Here is a 20,584-nt window from a genome sequence, read left to right as displayed (position 1 = left end):
GAGAAAGAGAGAAAGTGAGAAAGCAAGCCGCCAGGTCCGGGTCTCAAACCACAGTCGGCCGTGTGGGAATCCAGCAGCTTCAACCTCCATGCCACCTATTGGCCCTATTTCCTTATTTTTAAAAGTGTATTATTTGGAATTCATCCTTAGGGAAGATTTGTCCCTTTCTCCATTTTATTTACTTGTCAATCATTGGGATGGAATCATGAATATTTCCTCTTTGGTTTATTAGTCAATACAATAGTTATTTTTATTGCTTACATTGTTCCAACTTTGCCTTTGGGAGCCAACAAGAAGTTGGCTCCTTCTAATATCTCTGTCATCTCTTTCTCCCTGTCTTTTCTTTCCTTTTCTATGAGCGACTCGAGCTCATCCTGTATTTTTGCTACCACAGTCCTACAGCTAGCTATTTCTCCATGGAGCTCTGGTTCCTTTTATTAGAGGATGATATTTAGAAACCAAGATCTGAGTGCTAAGAATGTTCATTCTAACTGAGGTGCTATTGCTTTTTAGGTGCACAGTGCCAGGAAACATGTATATACATATACTATCCTATATATACACACACATGCTTTCACTTATTGTATCATGTCTACTTGTGTGTGTATTAAAATAAACAGGAGCTCAAGCTGTATCTCTAACTCTAACCCAGCACCCCAGGGTTCATTCTGGCTTTTCCTTCTTCCTTATTTGTCACATTTTTTCCTCTGAGGGCTAAAAACCTGCCTCTCCTTATATGTAACTTGTTTGTTCAGTCAAACCATTGTTTTCCAAGATTAATAGGATCCTATCCTTCCCTTCTTTTCCCCAAAAGAATTGTTTTATTTATTTATTTATTTATTTATTTATTTATTTATTTATTTATTTATTTATTTATTTTTAAAATTTTACCAGAGTGAGAGAGTGCAAGAGAGAGGGAGGGAAAGTAAGAAAGCATACCGTCAGTTCTGGGACTTGAACCACAGTTGGCTATGAGGGAATCCAGTGCCCTTAATCACCATACCACCTGCTGGCCCCCTATGTCCTATCTTTTCCCTTCACCTCCTCTAGCGATGGGGGTGAAATAATTTGTAAAATGATTAGATTCACTTGTCACATTCTAGGGGCCTGCCAGCAGTCTGGTTAATTTTTAAAAATTTGCATACAATGAAAGTCTCTCTTTGAAGGGTCCAGTTCTTTCTGTTTTGACAAAGTGCACAGTCGTGCACCCACCACACAGTACTCTACAGAACAGCTCCACCATCCTAGAAATGCTCCTGTGCAATCCTTTTCTCTCACCCTGCAGCTCACAGGCATTAGAGAAGGCAATGACATGAGACTACTATATATTTCCACTGTGTCCCGCGGCACTAGCCTGTCCTAGAAACTAGCAGTTTCATCAGACACTCTTAGATTAGTATGAGACAGAACAGTAGTTTTGCTTGGGAAGAATTTCTTTCTGGCTTCCTCAAACTTCTGCTTTTGCCTCAAAGAGCTCTCTGCTCATCTCAGCCTTTTCTTAGCCTAACCAAGTGAATCCATTGAAACCCTGAGGCAGTCAAGGGTCTAGACTCTGCAGTGGCAGAATGGGCCACACCATGTGGCTTTGGAGCCAAGCAACTAGGTCTTCATTCATCAGGAAGGTGCTGAGTGCCATGCACCTGCTCAGAGTCCCTGCCTCCCAAGCTGGCAACTAGTACGTTCTCATAGTCATGGGAGTCTTCACTTGACACCTCTTCTTCATGCTTCATTTGACTGTCTTCACTCTGTGAGAATGGCTGAAAGGCCACATAGTCCCCTGGAGGCAGGAACCTTCTCGTGACAGGCTGGACGTGGGTCTCTACACTCTCTGTCCTGGCTGCTACACAGTTCGTGTTTGAGGATGTCAATTCTTCCTCAGCCTGCTGCTGGCTTCTATTGGGTTCTTCTGGTGGGACATTCACATAATCTCCACCACACCGACAATCTGTCCGGGGTCCCTGCTCCTGGATCACTTCAAGGTCCAACCCTGCCAGGTTGACATAGTCATGTGAGGTCTGAGAAGAACTGTCTCCATCGCTGAGTGGATCACTGCCCTTCGCTGGGGGAGACCATGCACTGGGCCAGTCACCAGCATCATCCCAGCCCTCATGGCTTTCCTCAGTAAACTCCAACTCTTGAGCAGTTGGAAGAACAACATTTCTAGGGGAACCACTGACAGAAATCAGGGTCTCGGCGATCTCGTTTTCTCTGGGGACATTAACATAATCATTTGAATCTTCTGAAGAAATGCTCAGACAGTCTTCGGGAGCTCTGATGTTGACATAGGGTGCTGAGGAAGTGACGTCTCCGTACATCTGAGGTACCGAGGCATTGTCATAGACACCCACTGTGTACCCCACAGTATGGAGGTAAGCTCTATGCACCTGGAGGGCACTGCCAGCTTGGGAGGGCTACAAGGGAGAAGAGAAAGTTGTGACAGGGTGAGAGCAGAAACATGGACACAGCCTGTCTCCTTCCCTGCACTGGTGGCCCCACTACCGCACTCCTTCACTCTGTTCTCTGGTTTGGAGAGAAGCTCTAAATTTGGAGTCAAGTGTAGTGCTCTAGATGCCAGGTAGGTATGAGCAAAATGGGCCCAGTTTAAGAAAAGCAACAGAGTAAATGTGATGGCAAGGTGTAGCTGGTTTTTGGTCACGGTGTGGGGGTTCTTTGGGGAGTCAGAGGGAAGGATTAAAAACTGGAGGGGGGGGACCAGCAGGTGGCATAGTGGTTAAGGCGCTGGACACTCTCACATGGCTGACCATGGTTCAAGTCCTGGACCTGGTGGCTTGCTTTCTCACTTTCCCTCTCTCTCTTTCTCTCTCTCTGTATGTGTCTCTTTCTAGTCAAATGAGAATACATTAATGAATGAATAGAATTAAAAAAAAAAAACTGGAGAGGGGTCAGCAGGCGGCATATTGGTCAAAGTGCTAGACTCCCAACTGGCCATTGCAATTCATGTCCCAGACGTGGTGGCTTGAGAATCACACTGGGCCCGTGTGTGTGCATGCCCAAAATCCCAGGAGGAGAATGGAGAAGAAGGGGCTGCAGTGTGGTCATTCCCCCAGGGAGTTATTTTCTCACTTTCCCTTTCACTGTCTGTCTCTCTCTTCTCTGGTGAGTGCATGTGCCCTAGGGCAAAACAAACAAACAAACAAACAAACAAACACACACAAAGAGAATACTGGAGAGAACTGGTCTCCTTGAAGCACAGTGAGAGGCAAGACAGCATAGTGGCTAGAGGTAGACGTATAGATCCAGAGGGTGCAGAGGCTGGCCTCATCCCTGTGTGCTGGGTGAGCCTGAACACTGGACCTAATCTCTATGTGCCTTCATAGAGGATAATAAAATGAGGATTATCATACTATCTACACCACAAGGTTTCATGAGCAGTAAATGGATTACTATGTATAAAGTATTTAGAATAGTTCATGGCACATAAAACACACTAAAAAATGCCTGTCATTATTAAAGGAAAGCTGACTCAGAGTTGATTACTCTCACTTAGGGATGTTAGTCTGATGTTTCTAGAATTTCTGAATTTTCTTTTTTAATATATAATTACTTATTTATTTTAAAATTTATTGTTATTATTCTTTCATTTGACCAGAGAGAGAGAGTAAGTGAGAAAGCAAACTACCAGGTCCAGGACTCATACTGCACTCTGCCACGTGAGAGTCCAGCAACTTAACCACCACGCCACCTGTCAGCCCCAGAATTTCAGAATTTTCAAGAGAAGCAGGACAACTGGATTTTCACTGTGAAATATCTGTATTTCACAACTGATTCAAAATATGTTTTCAGACATTACAGAATTCAAGACACACCTGTTTTGGGGCTTAAGTCAAGTTGGGACTTGAGCTCTAAATAAAATCTCCTCGGGGCCAGCTCAAGTCCTGGAACTGGTTCTGGCAATAGAGTTTTCTTTTCTCTGCTCTTCATTGGCCACTCAGACTTGCTACCCCAGGAAGTCTTACACTGGCAGAAGCAGAGACCAAAGAGCGGAGAGCGGGAAGAGGAGGAGGGAAAGCGGTCACAAGGAGGTGGCTGAGTGGTAACTGAACCCAAACCTCTGGCAATGGGAGGTTTGGTGACACCAATGCTCACCAAAGATGAGCATGAAACCAAAGGAATTGATTCTTTTTAAATTGCCAGAGGGCACGTACATTTACCAGAAAGAGATGGGGAGAGGGTTGGCAGAGGGAGAAAGCATCCCTTGATGGGGCGTGGTCACATCACAATCCCTACTCCATTTTTCTATCCTATGGGATTGTGGGTATGCACGCACATGCGGCTAGCATGTTTTTTTCAAGCCCCTAAGGCAAGGATTTGAATCGTGGTTTGACATATGGGATCTGGCTCCCTTAACCACTAGGCTACCGGTGACCTGGGACTGATTCTCAAACAAACTTGTCTCTGAAAGTCAGCACCCTGGTCTTCAAGGCAGTCCTTTCACTACCCCAGGTATCTTGGCGTTGGACTGGCTGGACTCCTCCTTAGGAGCTGCATTCAGAGCCTGATTCTAAAACACTTGAGATGATTGTCATTAATTGTAAGGCTCCGCTGGTCACTTCAGAGGTTACTCTCATTTTGATTCAACGCTTTCCACATAAGCCACGTGTGAATGGATTACTAATATTCCTGCTATTGAGACTACTATAAACAATTTGATACAGATTTTGCCAAAGCAAGGTTTTAAGTTTTTATGTCTTTGCTTTCTGTCTTTTGTTTTCAATGATAGAGAATGTGTGCATGCAACAGAGAGAGAGAGAGAGAGAGAGAACATAAGCTTTCTCAGCAGGGTTATGCCATGGTCTCTGTTCCCCATACGTCCTGAGCACCCATGTATAGACCTAGTGTATTTTCTTCTTATTTTTTGGAGAGATTTTTACTATAGGGCATGTGTGCTTGCTGGAGAGACAGAGAGACAGAAAGTGAGAAATCATCCCCTGAAGGGGATGGTCACATTGCAATCCCTTCTCCTCCATTCTCAGGATTTGGGGCACACATCCATATACACCCGGCGTGAGTTTTAAGCCACCAAGGCAGGGACTCAAACTGCAGTTGGCCATGTGGGAGTCCAGAGACGTAACTATTACTCCATCTGCTGGTCCCACCCTGGTGTATTTTCAAGCCAATCTGGGGCTCTAAACTGGCAGTGGGCATGTGGTATCCAACGCTGTAGTCCATATGCTATGCACTGTGCCCCTTAGGCTGGGGCCTCAGTTGTGTTTTAAGCATCACTAGCATTGACATACACCAGCATGTCATCACGTCTGTTAGGACAATTCGTTTCAGTTCTAATATCACATACTTGAACACAGGTACCTAGTACCTTTCTTTCTTCTTTCTTTTTTTTTAAAAAAAGAATTATTTATTTATTATTATTGCTTTTAAATTTTTTCTACAGGGCACACACACTCATCAGAGAGAGATAAAGAAAGAGAGAGGGAAAGTAAGAAAGCAAGCTGGCAGGTCCAGGACTCGAACTGCAGTCAGTCATGCAGGAGTCCAGCACCTGAATCACTGCACCACCTGCTGGCCCCCCTGGTGGCGCCTTTCTTAAAACCTGGAGCACTTGCTCCCGTCTTTCTTACTTTTCCCTCCTTGTGCAGTAGGGAGGACCTGAGGCTAGTCTTCCCAATTTATTAATAGGACCACGGGGCAGGTGCCAAGGAACATGCTGTTTGCTTGCAGTGAAACCAGATCCCAGCCCTAGAACTCTTTTTCCCTGATTCTCCTGCCAGAGGTGTGGCATTCTCCTAAGGGGCCGTCTTTTCACTTGACTCTTACCGCATGTTCAGGGCTGTCTGAACTTCGGGAGAGGAGGCTCTCAGTGCTGAAGACACGAAGACTCCTTGACGGATGTCTCCCTGAAAGGGCAGAGGACACTTCCTGAAGATAACTGGCCACTCGGCTGAGCGCGTCATGGGTACACTGGGCATATGGGGTGCATGGTGTTCTGGGGCCTGATGTTTGGTGGTCAGAGGGTCAGAGCCCCAGGGATGATGTGCCCTGAGACCTGGATGCCCCTTGAGCTTCTGTGGTGCTGAAGGATGCTAGCACAGGAGTCAGAGGGGCTGAGAAGGAAGCTCCTGTGGACGACCACCCCACACATCTGCTTGCAAATACTGGTGCCATGTTCCCCTTCTGCGCGGCTTCCCCATACCTGGACACACCCAGCTTCCTTCTGCTGCCTTAGCATCAAAAACAACCCCCATGCCCAGACCAGCCTCTGCTCCCTTTCTAGACCTCTCTAGGCCCTCTCACTGGAGCCACAATGTACAGTCTATCTCTTCCCTTCTCTTAGCAGCTCACTCAAGGGCAGAAATGTTTGAAAGCCTGCAGAAAGCTGCTTCCGGATAGTAAGAGGAGCATTCTGGAGCAGAAGTTGGGAATGTCTGGACTCCATGGATTAAGGGAAAAATCCTACCCAGCTCTTCTTGTTGCCTAGGCAAGAGATCATAGATATTTTTGGCGCGCTGTCTGGGTCGAGGCAGTGTCAGCCAGGGCATGTCGGTAACTCGGAAGTAAGGAACACGTCCTGCAAGGCAACGAGAGAGAATGAGGGCATGGTAGGGCCAGAGCACAGAATGTCAGGACCCTTAGGGATGAAATGGTCTTGAAAAATAAGCCCTAACCTCTCTGAGTATCACAAATCGTACATTTTCAGACTTCAGTTAGCAGAATTTCCATATGAGCAAGAGGAAGAGGGGACTCGGTGGGCAGAAGCAGGAAGGAGACCCTGGGCACAAGGTACTAGGGCAGTGTCATTTCTGATGGAGCTCAAGTCACTGGACCTTTGGAGTCACTGTTCAAGACCTTGAGCGAGGCAGTGACCAGTGTGAAGGAAAAGAATGGAGGACTCCCCGGTACAATGGATTATTCCTAGAAAAAGCTAAGCTTTAAATGCTGGGCTGGATGATTACTCCCAGTAAATCCCAACTCAGAACAAATGAAGGACTCACGCTTCTTCCGTTTATTCCAGTTCCACAGGATGCAGCAACCCACGAGGGACAAGAGGATGGCGAGGAGTCCCGCGAACCCAGAAAAGAGGCTGATGCTGTGGTCTTTAGCTCTAGAAAGAAAACCAAGTGCCATGTCCTACAGGAGGGAGGGGAAGATGGAGAAGACTCTTGCACAACAGTTTGAGCCACAGAAGGAAAGCCAAAGTGGGAGGGCCACGTGGTGGGCAAGTCATCTCTAAATATCAACTTTGTGGAGAGAGAGCAATCGGACGTGAGAGAAAGGAAATGTCTCTTCGGAATGCCTCCTGGGTGTCAGGGGTTTGCATGTAAAAGCTATTTTGTCTTTTAAAATTTTATTTATTTATTTTTAAATAATTATTTTAATTTCTTGATTTTTAATTTGACCAGAGAGGGACAGAGAGAGAGAGAGAGAGAGAGAGAGAGAGAAAGTGAGAAAGCAAGCCACCAGGTCCAGGACTCAAACCATAATCAGCCATGTGGGAGTCCAGCACCCCTAACCACCATGCCACCTACTGGCCCTTTAATTTTATTATTAAAACTTGCTATAGTGTGTGTGTACTTGCCTGAAAGAAAGAGAGAGAGAGAAAGTGAGAAATCATCCCCCAGGGTGGACGGCCATGCTGCAATCTCTTTTCCTCCATTCCCCTCTTGGGATTTGGGGTGCTCACGCACATGTACCTGGCATGTTTTTTAAGCTACCATGCCAGGAACTGGAAGGGTACAGTGGGCCATGTGGGATCCAGCCACCTCAAACACCACACCACTGGTTGGCCCCAAGCTTATTTAATCTTTACAATAGTCATGCTTCTCTTCGTGGCCAGGGAACCTGAGAGTAGACTTGGAAAGGTCAAGTAACTTGTCCAACATCATACAGGTAGAAATGAGTAGAGAGGAATGGGAGTCGAGGTCTGTTTGAGGCCAAAGATCTTGTTTTTTTCACTCCTTCACAGTTCTCCTAACTTTCAAAGTCAATCCATCCGCCTCTGCTTCTCCTTGCTGCCCGCTCCCCTCCCCGGCCTCCTGGCCTGCTGGGAAGAGAGGATTACTCAACTCTCCAGTAAGGAGTGGCTCTGTGACGCAGTCCAAAGTGCGTGAACTTGAGTAACCCCCACAGCACCAGCTTGTGGAGCTGGTTTCCAAGCAACATCTGCCTTGTGTGGAATTTAACCTTCCCCAGTTTGCAGAGCTGGGCTATTAGTGCTCTGCTTGGCCTGAGTGTTGAAATGCATCCAGATGATTAGGCCTTTGGTGGCTGTGTACTGTAACAGGAAGCAGCCCATTGAAGTTACATAGGAATTAGTAGCTGACATCTACCCCTGAATGTTAGAAACCAGGTCATCTACCAGGGAAGGTTTTTGTCCTGAGTTCTAGACTTATTTATCTGGCTTTCTACCAGATGTTCCCAGGAGGCTGCCTGACATATCTCAAAGCAAAACAGAACCACTGTTCTCCCTCCATAAACCTTCTCCTCCTCCTTTTTCATCATCTAGTGGCTCTGTCAAAACCTTGGAGCTGTGGCTAGTAGGTGGTATGGTTAATGTGCTGGACTCCCACATGGCTGACAGTGATTCGAGTCCAGATCCTGGCAGCTTGCTTTCTCACTCCCCTTCTCCCCCTGTTTTCACTGGTGAGCATGCATGCCCTATAGCAAATTAAAAATAATAATAATAGGGGCCAGCAGATGGCATGGTGGTTAAAGGCACTAGACTCCCACATGACCAACCATGGTTCAAGTCCCAGACCTGGTGACTTGCTTTCTTACTTTCTCTCTCTCTATCTCTCTCAATCTGTCCTTCTCTGGTCAAATTAGAATAAATAAATAAATAAATAAAGTTATTAAATAAATAAATAAAATAATTCTTGAAAAATAGTAATAATAATAAATAAAATAAAAACCCTTGAAGTCACTGTTTTAGTTTATTTTAAGAATTATATATTTAATTTTAGCATTTATTATTATATTTTAATTTGCTATAGGGCATACACACTTATCAGAGAGAGAGAGTGTGGTAGTCCAGTGTCTTGACCACCATGCTACTCGCTGGCCCTTAGACCCTTGAAGTCACTGTTTTAGTTTATTTTAAGAATTATATATTTAATTTTAGCATTTATTATTATATTTTAATTTGCTATAGGGCATACACACTTATCAGAGAGAGAGAGTGTGGTAGTCCAGTGTCTTGACCACCATGCTACTCGCTGGCCCTTAGAGACATTCTTCCCTACTCTTTTTTTTTTTTTTTTTTTTTTATTTTTTTTTTTAATTTTTGATATAGGGTTGTATGTTTGCCAGAGAGACAGAGAGAAACAGACAGAAATTGAGAAATCACTTCCCAGGGGATATGGCCAACTTGAACCATGGTCAGCCATGGCGGAGTCCAGCACCTCAAACACCATGCCACCTGCCAGCCCTCAACTTACTCTTTTCTTTTCATACCCCACTTCCAGCTAAGGCAGCAGATTCTGCCCACTCCGCCCTGAGTGTCTATCCTGAAAACAACCACTTCTTCCTCACTGCTGCCAGCCTGGTCTAAGCCGCCATGAGTTCAGCATGGCCCTTTGCAATAGCCTCCTTAACTGGCACCCTTGCCTTCGCTCTCGGCCCCAACACGCTATCTTCACACAGGAGTCAGCGTGTCCTGCTAAATAGAAAATCAGACCACTTCTCTCCTGCTCGTAATCCTCCAGGGTTTTCCACCACACTAGAATGCAGTCTACAGCTCTTACCCAGAGAGGACTTTATCTGGCCTCTGCCTACCTTCCATCCTCGTTTTCTGGTCCTGTCCCTCTGACTTTGACTGCCAGGACTCCTTGCTGTTCCTTGTCCCTACAAAGTTCTGTCTCAGACCGGGTGCTCTCTCTCCCTCCTAGGAAGCCTCCTCTTCCTGCTGTCTGCATGCCTCGAACCTTCATTTCATTCAGGTCTCTTCCGAAATGTCACCTCCTCAGACAGGACTTCCCAGGACACACCCTGTTATTTGCAGTCCCCTCAGTCTGCTTCACTTTTTCTTCATAGCACTTCGTTTTTTAATATTTACTTATTTTTATTTATTCATTCATTTATTTTAATTTGATGAGAAAGAGAGAGAAGAGAGAGAAAGTGAAAATACAAGCCATCAGGTCAGGGACTTGAACTGTGGCCAGCCATGTGGGAGTGTCCAGCGCTTTAACCACCACGCCACCTGCTGGTCCCTCTTCATAGTACTTCTGACTGACTGATATTACAGGATGCTGTACGTGGCTCTCCACTCGGCTAACCATGGTGATGGACTTGTCTATCCTGTTCTCCTTGGGCCTTGACGAATACCCGATAACTTAGTAAAGGGCCTGATGAATATTTGTTACATTAAAGAGGGAAATGAATTTACAAACAAATGAATGAATATAAAAATAGTTTTGCAGGTAGTATATCCATTATAGAAAACAGTAAGGAGGTTCTCCGAAAAATTAAAAATAAGCTTGGGTGTGGTGGTGTGCATGGCTAAAATGTTGTGCTTGGCAGGCTGGAACCCGATGGGAAGCCTGAGTTTGATTTCTGATCTGACATCAAGGCTGGGCACAGTAGCATGTGCCTGTAATCCCAGAGACTCAGGGAGGCCGAGGCAGGAAGATCTTGAGCTTGAGGTTGGGCTGGACAAGATGGCAAGGTCCTGTCTAAAAATGAGTGGGGTGTGGCGGTACTCAGGTGGGAGGCCGAAGCAGGAGGATCATGACATAGTGAGACCTGTCTTAAAAACAGACAGGACTGGCTCTGTGGCCTAGTGCTTAAGGGAGCTGGATCCCACATGGCTGCCTGAACAATTTGAATCCTAGCCCAGCACCTTGAAAAACAGGCCAGGCACATATGTGTGCATGCCCGAAATCCAGACAGGATGGAGAAATAGAGGAGAAGGGATTATGGTGCAACCATGCCCCATTAGGGGGGATTTCTCCCTCACCCTTCACTCTCTGTCTCTCTGTCTACTTTTGCTGAGCACACATGCGTTATGGTAAAAACGAACAAGTGAACACTTAAAAAATAGAACCACTGGGCCAGCCCATGGGGTGATGGTTAAAATGGCTGGGTCCCACATGGCTGACTGCACAGTTTAGTTTCTGAATCCAGTGGCTTAAGAAACACACTGGGATGGGACCAGCAGTTGGCACAATGGCTGTGTTGCTGGATTCCCATGTAGTCGACCACAGTTTGAGTCCTGGACCCAGTGGCTTAAACTCATGCCAGGCGCGTGTGGGTGCGTGCTCAAGATCCCAAGAGGAAAATGGAGGAGAAGGGGGATCGCGGCGTGGCCAACCCCCCTGGGGAGTGATTTCTCGCTTTCTGTCTCTCTGTGTCTTTCTGGAGAGCGCACATGCCCTATAGCAAAATTATCTCCCCAAAAAAGAGAGGGAGAAACACGCTGGGTGCATGTACGTTAGTGCCCAAAATGCTGAAAGGAGGGAGAAATGGAGGAGAAGGGATTGTGGCATGACAATTCCCCACGGAGAGTGCTTTCTCTCTCTCTCCATATCATGAGTGCATGTGCCCTCTGGCAAAATTAAAAAAATAGAGAAAGAAAGAAAGAAAAGAAAGAACTCCCATATGATCCAGCAATCCTACTACTGGGTGAATATCCCCAGGAAACCAGTATGTTGACGAGCTACCTGCACCCCGATGTTCATTGCTTCACTATTCATAGTACTTAAGATACAAAATGAACCTAAGTGTCCGTGAACATATGAATGGATGCGGGGTATGAACACAGTGATACTTACCCAGTCTTCTTTATTTTTTTTGAGAGGTTTTTGCTATAGGGTGCGTGTGCAAGCTGGAGATACAGAGAGAGAGAAACAGAGAGATAGAAAGTGAGAAATCACTCCCCGGGGGGCCTGGCCACACAGCAATCCCTTCTCCTCCATCCTCCTCTTGGGATTTTGGACATGCACACACGCACCCGGCGTGAGTTTAAGTCACTGGGTCTAGGACTTGAACCATGGTTGGCCATGTGGGGGACCAGTGATGTAACCATTACACCATCTGCTGCTCCCGTTATCCAGTGTTTATAAAGAAGGAACCCTGTAACTTGTGACAACAAGGATGGACCTGGAGGACATCATGTTAAATGGAATAAGCCAGGCACAGAAAGACAAATACTGCATGATCGTATATGTGGAGTCTAAAAGTCTTAAGCTCATTGAAGCAAATAATAGAACGGTTAGTCAGGGCTGAGGAAGGAGAGGGTTTGTAGAGGTGTTGGTTACAGACAGAGAATTTCAGTTAAAAGAATAAGTTCAAGAGCTCTATCTATTGGACAACATGGTGACTATAGTTAATAACAACATATCGTGTTTTTGAGGTGAGTTCTTAAAGTCCACTTAAAACCACATACACACAAAAAATTGTAAGTATGCAAAGTAATGTGGATATGCAAATTACCTCAATGTAGCCATTCTACAAGGGGTATCTATTTCAAAAGAACATGTTTTATACAACAAATATGTACAATTTTTAATTTGTCAGTTAAAAATAAATAAATTTCTTTTTCTTTAAATAAATAAAATTTTTTAAAATAAATACATTTCTTTTTTGTTAGAGAGATTTTTCGCTATAGGGTGTGCGCACTTGCCAGAGAGACAGAGACAGACAGAAAATGAGAAGTCACCCCTCCAAGGGTGATGGCCACATCGCAATTCCTTCTCCTCCATTCTCTTCTCGGGATTTTGGACATGTATACACACTGGCATGAGTTTAAGCCGCACAGTCCAGGATCAGAACCGTGGTCAACTACATGGGAGTCCAGCGACGTAACCATTATGCCATCTGCTGGTCTCCCAAATAAATAATTTTTTTTTTATTATTATTATTTTCTTTTCTGGAGAGGTTTTTGCTATAGGGCGTGTGCGCTCGCCAGACAGACAGAGAGAGACAGAGAGACAGAAAGTGAGAAATCACCCCCCAGGGGGGATGGCCACACCGCAATCCCTTCTCCTCCATTCTCCTCTCGGGATCTTGGGCATGCACGCACACGCGCCCAGCCTGAGTTTAAGCTGCCAGGTCCAGGACTCGAACTGCAGTCGACTATATGGGAGTCCAGTGACATAGCCATTACGCTAACTGCTGGTCCTATTAAATAAATTTTTAAAAAAGAAATAGCTTTAGAGGAGTCGTCCGGCAACTTTTCAAATTCATTCCTCATCAGTGCCATAGCTACCTGTGACCTGTGTCTGCCATGGTAATGACATTTATTTCCCCAAACTATAGCAATTCTGAAATTTATTATCATTGGGCTATACTTTTATCATCACGCTGAACTATATAGCTACTAGTTCCTCGAGTTTCAGTTACTGAGGGAGCTTTCATTTTCGTTTGTGTGAGACTGAACTCCTTAGCAGTACAATTTATATCCACCCCTTTTTGAGACATTATATTCCTAAAGACCTATCTTTATTACATCTATCATCACATTTTTTATTTATAGCAACCTTTTAAAAGAATGCTTTTATTTAACTTTATTAATTTATTTACTTATTTTAATTTGACCAGAAAGGGACAGAGTTGGAGAGAGTGAGAATGAGAGCAAGAGAGAGAAGGTGAGAAAGCAAGCTGCCAGGTCTGGGACTTGAACCACGGTTGGCTATGTGGGAGACTAGTACCCTCAACCATCACATCACCCACCAGCCCCTATAGCAAGATTTTAAGATCTAAAAGCACATGGTTGGGAAATGGGGTTTTTATTTCTATTATGGTAGGATCTAGTATTTTGTGTGTGTGTGTGTGTGTGTGTGTGTCTGTTTATTTCTTCTCAGAGGGGAGAGAGAAAGAGAGAGAGAGAGCACTAACAGGGTCTTGACTCTGTGACCTACCCCTCGACTCTAGCCAGCTCCAGATCATGGCCAAGCATGTGCCCAGAGTGCTCAGGGAGGTCTCTGACCTTGAACTGAGAACCTTTCCATGTGAGATGGACACAGAGAGCATTGTGCTTCCCTGTTCCACCACTATCTGGCCCCTGCTTGAATATCTTGAGGAGTGAACAGTAGGATCCGAGGAAGGAGACTGAGGCGCTCTGAGAGGTGAGGAATCCAACCAGCCAGCCAGCCAGCTCTAAGGACCTACACGATCACAGTTCTCTCTCTCCCCAGATAGCGCCTTTCTTTACTCAACACGTTCTACTTTCCCCTGTAGCCCTGAGCAGAAGTCCCTGAACTACAGTTTGGTGGTCTCAGTGGGCCTGAGCCTGGTAGTGAAGGGCAGCAGTGCTCCTATATTTGAAGCTGCCCAGAGTGGGCAAGGGTCCTCTGTTCCAATCTGGGGAGAGGAGCTCGCCACCCAAGCCACTCACCCTTCCAGGCTGCTGAGCGTCACCAGCAGAGTGTCGGGCTCTGGGGTCCTCCCTCTGATTTCCGAAAGGGTTGGGGCGCTGTCATCCATCTTTGCAGGCACCTCTGAGGTGCTCTCTGGCTTCCACGTCGATGTCTTTCCTTAGTCAGAACTGGCGGTTTGGCACATCTGCCACCTGTCTGGATCATCCCAAGAAGAGGTAAACGGTTTATGTTTGCTTTTTTAAAAAAGTAGATTGTATAAGGAAGACAGAAACCCCCCTGGTCTCCATGTCTTGCAAACATTCCCTAATGCACAACCTTTTATTCTCAGAAAATCTTTTCCCTAAATCTTTGTTCACCAAAGCCTCTCACCAAAAATATCTTCTGGTTCTTCTTGCTTTCTAAAGCTCCCAATATTTCTTTCTGGAACTTTCTTTCTCCCATTGAATGCCCAACCCTGTGCCTACCCTTGAAATGTCAGGCCGAGTTGACTCAACATACAAAAACAACAGGCTTGCTTCTACCTGGATGTGGTGACACGCTGCTGCAGGAGGTGCGATCTCTTCCGGGTGCTGGTGTTCCCAAAGTGAGTCGGCTCAGGGAGAGACTACGACTGCTGCCCGCTGGTGGAAACATGAGGGGCACAGAGGGGGAAATGCCAAGAGGCCCGGGAGAGTCTCTGTGAGAAGCTCATCTTCCCGCAGTTCCCAAAGCAGAGCAAAAAGCGAAGAATGGAAACACAGAGTCACAGGAAGAGGCGCCACCAATGTGTTAGGGCAATGTGGGGCACAGGAAGTGCCGCTCAGCTCTTACCGAGGTGGAAGAGAGCGCGTCGTTGGCCCACTGCTCCCAGGGTTGCCAGGTGCTCTGTGGTCTGTGGTGAGTGTGATTCAAAGTGGGGGCAAGGTAGTGGGGGGTTCGTGATTGTTCACGCTGGGCTTTGGGACATTTCGAGTGTTTTATCTTCCCCTTCATGGTAGAAAGAATGTGTGCTCTTGAGAGATGGGAAAGCACTCTCACCTGGGTCCTGCCACGCCTAGACCCTAGCCCTTCCAGCTCCTCCGTATCCCGGCCTCCCACCCATGAACCTGGCATGTTTTTCCAGCCAAACCAGGATACCACATGGCACTACATGGCCAAACCATGGTTGCCACATGGTTTCCAGCACGGGCTAGCGTTGCCACTAGCACACCAACTTTGAGTCTTACAGCCCTTGGGTTACAGTGTTTCTTAGCAGGTCTAAGGAGCACTGGATGGTGTTCTGCAGAGACCAATGCAGACCCTGGCATTCTCCTTCTGACTCAGTGGGTGGAGGGTGCAGAGGAGGGCAGACTTTTTACATAGATGCTTTCCAGGTAATTTTGCTGAAGCTGGTCGGTGCTTCACATTTTGAGAACCTGTGCTCTGGGGATTACCCCAAGAATGGAGCTAGTAGTGGGTTAGCAGGGCCCTGGGGGCTGTTCCTGCCACTCCTGCTCCCTCGGGGAACAGCTGTCAGCAGCTCTTGGAAGCGGCCAACTCCTGCTGGCAGGGCTCTTCTGGAGAAGGTCAATCACAGCCCTGCTCAGTGCCCACCAGTCTCAGAAGGGGATAGGTCTTCCCCAGGGCCTATCTCAAATGACCTGACTGTAACGGTGGTTCAAAATCTGTTCCTAACTCCCATCCCCTCTTGCAACTACTACTAGTTTCTGGAAAAACTCTTTGCATCCTGAAGAGTCCATGGAGGAGGGGCCACCAAGTGTGCTTGGAGGAGATGAAGAGGACCCTCGCTGGCTGCAGTTTCCACACATGAACTCCCAGCTGGATGGCGGCGGACACCAGCACATGCTCGCCATGCCTCCCCTCCCATTTCTTCCCAGTGGACAGGCAGGGTCTCGGCTTCCCTGAGCCACAGCACCGGTCCTAGGTGTGTGGTTCTCACTGGCTCCTGGAGGCTGCAGACCTGCCTTGGCCAGGTCTCCAGGTAGTTCTGCTCTCCCAGGTCCTCATTTACTTTGCTCCAGGAGAGGAGGAGACTCAGAAGCAGTTGGTTTTGGAGCAGGGACCTGGATCTCTGCCCACTTCTCCTTTGGATCAGGTGCCAGTTCCTGGCTACACTCCTCCATCCTGCCCTTCTTTCCCTCCCCATGGGGCAAAACCCAATCAAACAACAAATGGAAACAGAAAGTAAGTGTCCAAAGTAGTTCATCCTAACAATGGAAGAAAGCTATTCATTCCCAGGAAATGTTCTATTTTAAAAACTTTTAAAATTTATTATAGGGGCAGGAACCAGCAGTTAGCGTAATGGCTATGTCGCTAGACTCCCATGTAGTCGACCGCTGTTCGCGTCCCGGACCTGGTGGCTTAAAACTGATGCCGGGCATGTGTGCGTGCATGCCCAAGATCCCGAGAGGAGGATGGAGGAGAAGGGATTGCGCCATGACCATCCCCCCTGGGGGGTGATTTCTCGCTTTTTGTCTCTATGTCTCTCTCTGTCTGGCGAGCACACACGCCCTATAGCGAAAATCTCTCAAAAAAAAAAATTTATTATAGGGGGGACCAGCAGTTAGCGTAATGGCTATGTCGCTGGACTCCCATGTAGTCAACCATGGTTCCAGTCCTGGACCTGGTGGCTTAAACTCACTCTGTGTGTGTGCGTGTGTGTGTGTGTGTGTGTGTGTGTGTGCGTGTGTGCCCAAGATCCCGAGAGGAGAATGGATTGCGGTGTGGCCATCTCCCCTGGGGGGTGATTTCTCACTTTCTGTCTCTCTCTTTGTGGCGCCTATAGCAAAAATCTCTAAAAAAAAAGAAACAAGAAATGATTATAGGGTGTGTGTGCTTACCACAGAGAGGGAGAGAGATGTGAGAAAGCACTCCTCAAGGGGGATGGCCATACCCCAATCTCTTCTCTATTCTCCCCTCAGGATTTTGGGCTTGCATGCACATATGCCCAGCGTATTCTTTTTCTTTCTTTTTTTAAAAGACTTATTTTTCAATTTATTCATTCATTTATTTTAATTTGACCAGAGAGAGACACACACAAAGAGAGAGAGAGAGAGAGAGAGAGAGAGAGAGAGAGAAAGCAAGCAAACTGTGGTTGGCCATGTGGGAGTGTTCAGTGCCTTGATTACCACGCCACCTGCTGGTACCCACGTGCCCAGCATATTCTTCAAGCTGCCAGGTCTAGGACTTCAACTGCACATTGGCCATGTGAGATCCAGTGGCCTTAACCACCATGCCCCTGGCTGGCCCAAGGGTGTATGTTTTAAATCCATCTGCCCTTGTGTTTCTCTTTAACCATGTTCAATCACGTTAGGGATTGAATGTGACATATATCTATAAAGTATTATTTTAAATAAAAGAATTATTTTATTGAACTTTATTAATTTATTCATTTTTTATTTATTTTAATTTGATCAGAGAGGGACAGAGTGAGAGTGAGAGTGAGAGAGAGAGAGAGAGAGAGAGAGAGAGAGAGAAAGCCGTCAGGTTCAGGATGCAAACTGTGATCTGTCACGTTGGAGTCCAGCGCCCTTAGCCACTATGCCACCTGCTGGCCCCTATAAAGTATTACTTTTGAAAGTTAATTTTTTCCCAGAGACAGAGAGGCACACACAACAGAGTTTTCATGCGGTAATGCACCCTGTCTCAGGTGGCTCAGACGACAGCAAGTGCAAACGCCTGGTGTGTACAGAGGTCCCAGGACGCAGACCCAGGACCTTCCTTCCTTTCTTTCTTTCTTTTCTTTTCTTTCTTTCTTTCTTTCTTTTTTTTTTTTTGCTATAGGGCAAGTGCGTTTGCCAGAAAGACAGGGAAAGACAGACAGAAAGTGAGAAATCACCCCCCAGGTCCCAGGGAAGATGGCCACACTACAATCCCTTCTCCATTCTCCTCTCAGGATCTTGGGCACACACGCACATACATCCGACGGGAGTTTAAGCCACTGGGTCCGGGACTCGAATTGTGGTCGACTACATGGGAGCCCAGCGACATAGCCATTATGCCAACTGCTGGTCCCAAGCATCATTTTTCTTATTTATTTATTTACTTTTAAAGAATTATTTATTTAGTTTTATTTATTTATTCATTTATTCATTTTTAAAATTTGACCAGAGAGAGACAGGGGCGGGGGGAGAGGAGGAAGTGAGAAAGCAAGCCACCAGATCCAGGATTTGAACCGTAGTCGACCATGTGGGAGTGTCTCACACCTTAACCACCACGCCACCTGCTGGTTCCCTTATTTAACCATGGTCAATCATGTGGGAGCCCAGCACCCTTAACCACCATGCCACCTGCCAGCCCCTTAAACGTCAGTTTTCTTTTAAATTTTTTAAAGAATTATTTTATTTACCTTTATTTATTTATTTATTTGACCAGAGAGAGAGAGAGAGAGAAAGTGAAAAGCAAGCCACCAGGTCCAGGACTCAAACCATGGTCAGCCATGTGGGAGGGGAGTCCAGCGCTGCTAACCATCATGCCACCTGTCAACCCCATGTTAAGTATCATTTTTCTAAAAACCAAAATTGTTATTTAAAAAAATGTGGGCCCAGCCAGTTGCAGTGGTCCCTGCTGCTGAGATGCCGTGTGCCTCAGACTGGGACCACACGGAAGGCCTAGATTCCATTTCTGTTCCAATTTCGAGGCCTTCAGCACAGACCAGGCCACGGGAGTCACCCAGGACCTCTCTTAGGCACTTGCTTCTGTGAGTTCATGACAAAAGCACGTGACAGGGTGCGAGGCTGAGAAAACACTGAGGGCCCATTAATTTCCCCATTGTCTACTTGTCAGTCTAAGCAAAGCTTGCACGGGCCTCTGCCTTCAAGACCAGGGTCACCTGGGCCTCTGGTTTGGGATCCTCTGCCCGACAAATGTACTAACAGTAACTTTTACATTTTTGAGCCAAAAAAATGCCAACACTGGCCATGTGGATGGCACCTAGAGCCAGGCTTTGTTTTTGTTTTGGCGGGTAGCGCAACCAGGATAGGATCGACACACAGGTCTTCATGGTGACAATGCTCCCCCTACGTGTTTGCCTGGGTCCTTGAAGCCTCTCCAGTCCAGGCAAGTTAGAAAACAAAAGCCTCAGATACCTTCCTTTAAGTTCAAGCTTTGAGACAGCAGGGTGAGGACAGAAAGATTTAGAAAGCACAGAAACATTTCTCTCACTTCTCTGTTCCCTGCCCCCACTCTACCCAAGACAAGAAAAGTGGGGAGTTTTGAATTCGAAGAGTGTGACCAGATGGGGGAGTGTTTTTGTCCTCCACGTCCCCTAATGGAGGCACTGGGCTGGTGCTGCTGACAGATGAGACCATTTCTGTAAGTCTCGTGGCCTAAGAACAGAGCAGGCCTAAAGGGTCCTTCTGGGGTGCTCAGGCAGCTCCCCTTCCCCAGCCCTCCCGAGGTCCCTTGTGACCTGCCAACTGGAGAGCCAAGAAGCAGAGGTAGCTGTGAGGCATGTCCAGATTGGATGGGTGAAGTCTGTTAACAGCCTTGAGTCTCCCCCCATTATTCTTGCAGGCCCAGAGCTGCAGGCAGCATTCCTCCTCCAAGCCCAGAGTCTGATACCAGGGTTCTGGCAGGAAGGAGGCGAGCCCTCGGCGTAGGAGTAAGTGGGCAGTCACTTCCAGATTCAGGGGCCTGATGGTGGAGCAGTGGGAAAACAAAGCACTACATCTGAGGCTGACCCACACAGGAAGGTTTCAGGTTGGCATTCACAGACCTCCTCGGGTATGCTGAACACATACATGACTATGATCTGGGGCTGGTTGAAGGTGGGGGTGGATCAGTGCCAAAACCCTGTTGAGAGTGCTATATCTCTCACCCATGAAAGAAATAAATAACTTAAAAAAAAATCAGATGGGGCATAGTGAATCTCAGTGGATATGAGGGCAGAGCACCTCCCTGGGGATCAGATGGTGGATGCAACCATAGGAGTGGAAGGGCACATCCCGAAAGGCAGAGGTCGAGATGGTTTATGTGTATTCTTGTGTAGACACACAATAACACCCACTAACCAGGGTGTTATTTCATTGACCAGGGTGGCAAGCAGTGGATCTTCACTTGTTTGAGCAGGTGTTTTCTCCTTGCTATGTAGTGTGTCATAGGACATCATTGTGACAGTGGGACTTGGACTTAGCAGCACCCCTAGCAGTTAAGTGAGGTTCACATGTGGCCCATGTACCGACTGGAGCTGCATTGTTCTTCCATTTCCTCCTGGGTTGCAGCAACACAACAGCCAGCATGACCCCGTCTAATGGCGAGATAGACCATTGCAGTCCTCAGTAAAATCCTCCAATGAATTCCGTTCATGAAAGTCAGCT

At 46.7% G+C, this 20,584-nt stretch overlaps 1 protein-coding gene across 4 annotated transcripts; it reads right to left on the bottom strand.

Annotated features, from left to right (window-relative positions):
* Positions 1–902: 902 nt before the first annotated feature.
* LAX1 (lymphocyte transmembrane adaptor 1) lies at positions 903–15,137 on the bottom strand. Of its 4 annotated transcripts, none has more exons than XM_027776022.1 (6): positions 14,810–15,137; positions 14,306–14,483; positions 6,969–7,078; positions 6,434–6,544; positions 5,794–5,873; positions 903–2,411 (listed from the first exon to the last, which is right to left on the bottom strand). In XM_027776022.1, exons 2-6 carry the CDS (start codon positions 14,392–14,394, stop codon positions 1,608–1,610), a joined length of 1,194 nt encoding a protein of 397 aa, XP_027631823.1. In that variant the 5' UTR covers positions 14,395–14,483; positions 14,810–15,137; the 3' UTR covers positions 903–1,607. The 4 variants fall into 4 exon arrangements, with proteins under 4 accessions (XP_027631823.1, XP_027631825.1, XP_027631824.1 ...); XM_027776024.1 differs by lacking the exon at positions 14,810–15,137 and adding an exon at positions 14,753–14,783; XM_027776023.1 differs by lacking the exon at positions 14,810–15,137 and adding an exon at positions 14,658–14,780.
* Positions 15,138–20,584: the final 5,447 nt, after the last annotated feature.

This window comes from Tupaia chinensis, unplaced genomic scaffold (assembly GCF_000334495.1).
Source record: "Tupaia chinensis unplaced genomic scaffold, TupChi_1.0 Scaffold000627_1, whole genome shotgun sequence".
Lineage (NCBI taxonomy): Eukaryota > Metazoa > Chordata > Mammalia > Scandentia > Tupaiidae > Tupaia > Tupaia belangeri.
The sequence above is the reverse complement of the archived record's forward strand: the minus strand, read 5'-3'. Positions and strand labels throughout refer to the sequence as shown.

What these genes read in the sequence shown, in the direction of transcription:
- LAX1 (XM_027776022.1), bottom strand. Translation starts at nt 14,394, where the DNA reads ATGGATGACAGCGCCCCAACCCTTTCGGAAATCAGAGGGAGGACCCCA. An exon ending in ACGCTCAGCAGCCTGGAAGG is followed by an intron (nt 7,079 to 14,305) that starts GTGAGTGGCTTG and finishes TTTTCTTTCTAG; the next exon opens with AGCTAAAGACCACAGCATCA. An exon ending in CAGACAGCCCTGAACATGCG is followed by an intron (nt 2,412 to 5,793) that starts GTAAGAGTCAAG and finishes TCTCCCTTGTAG; the next exon opens with CCCTCCCAAGCTGGCAGTGC.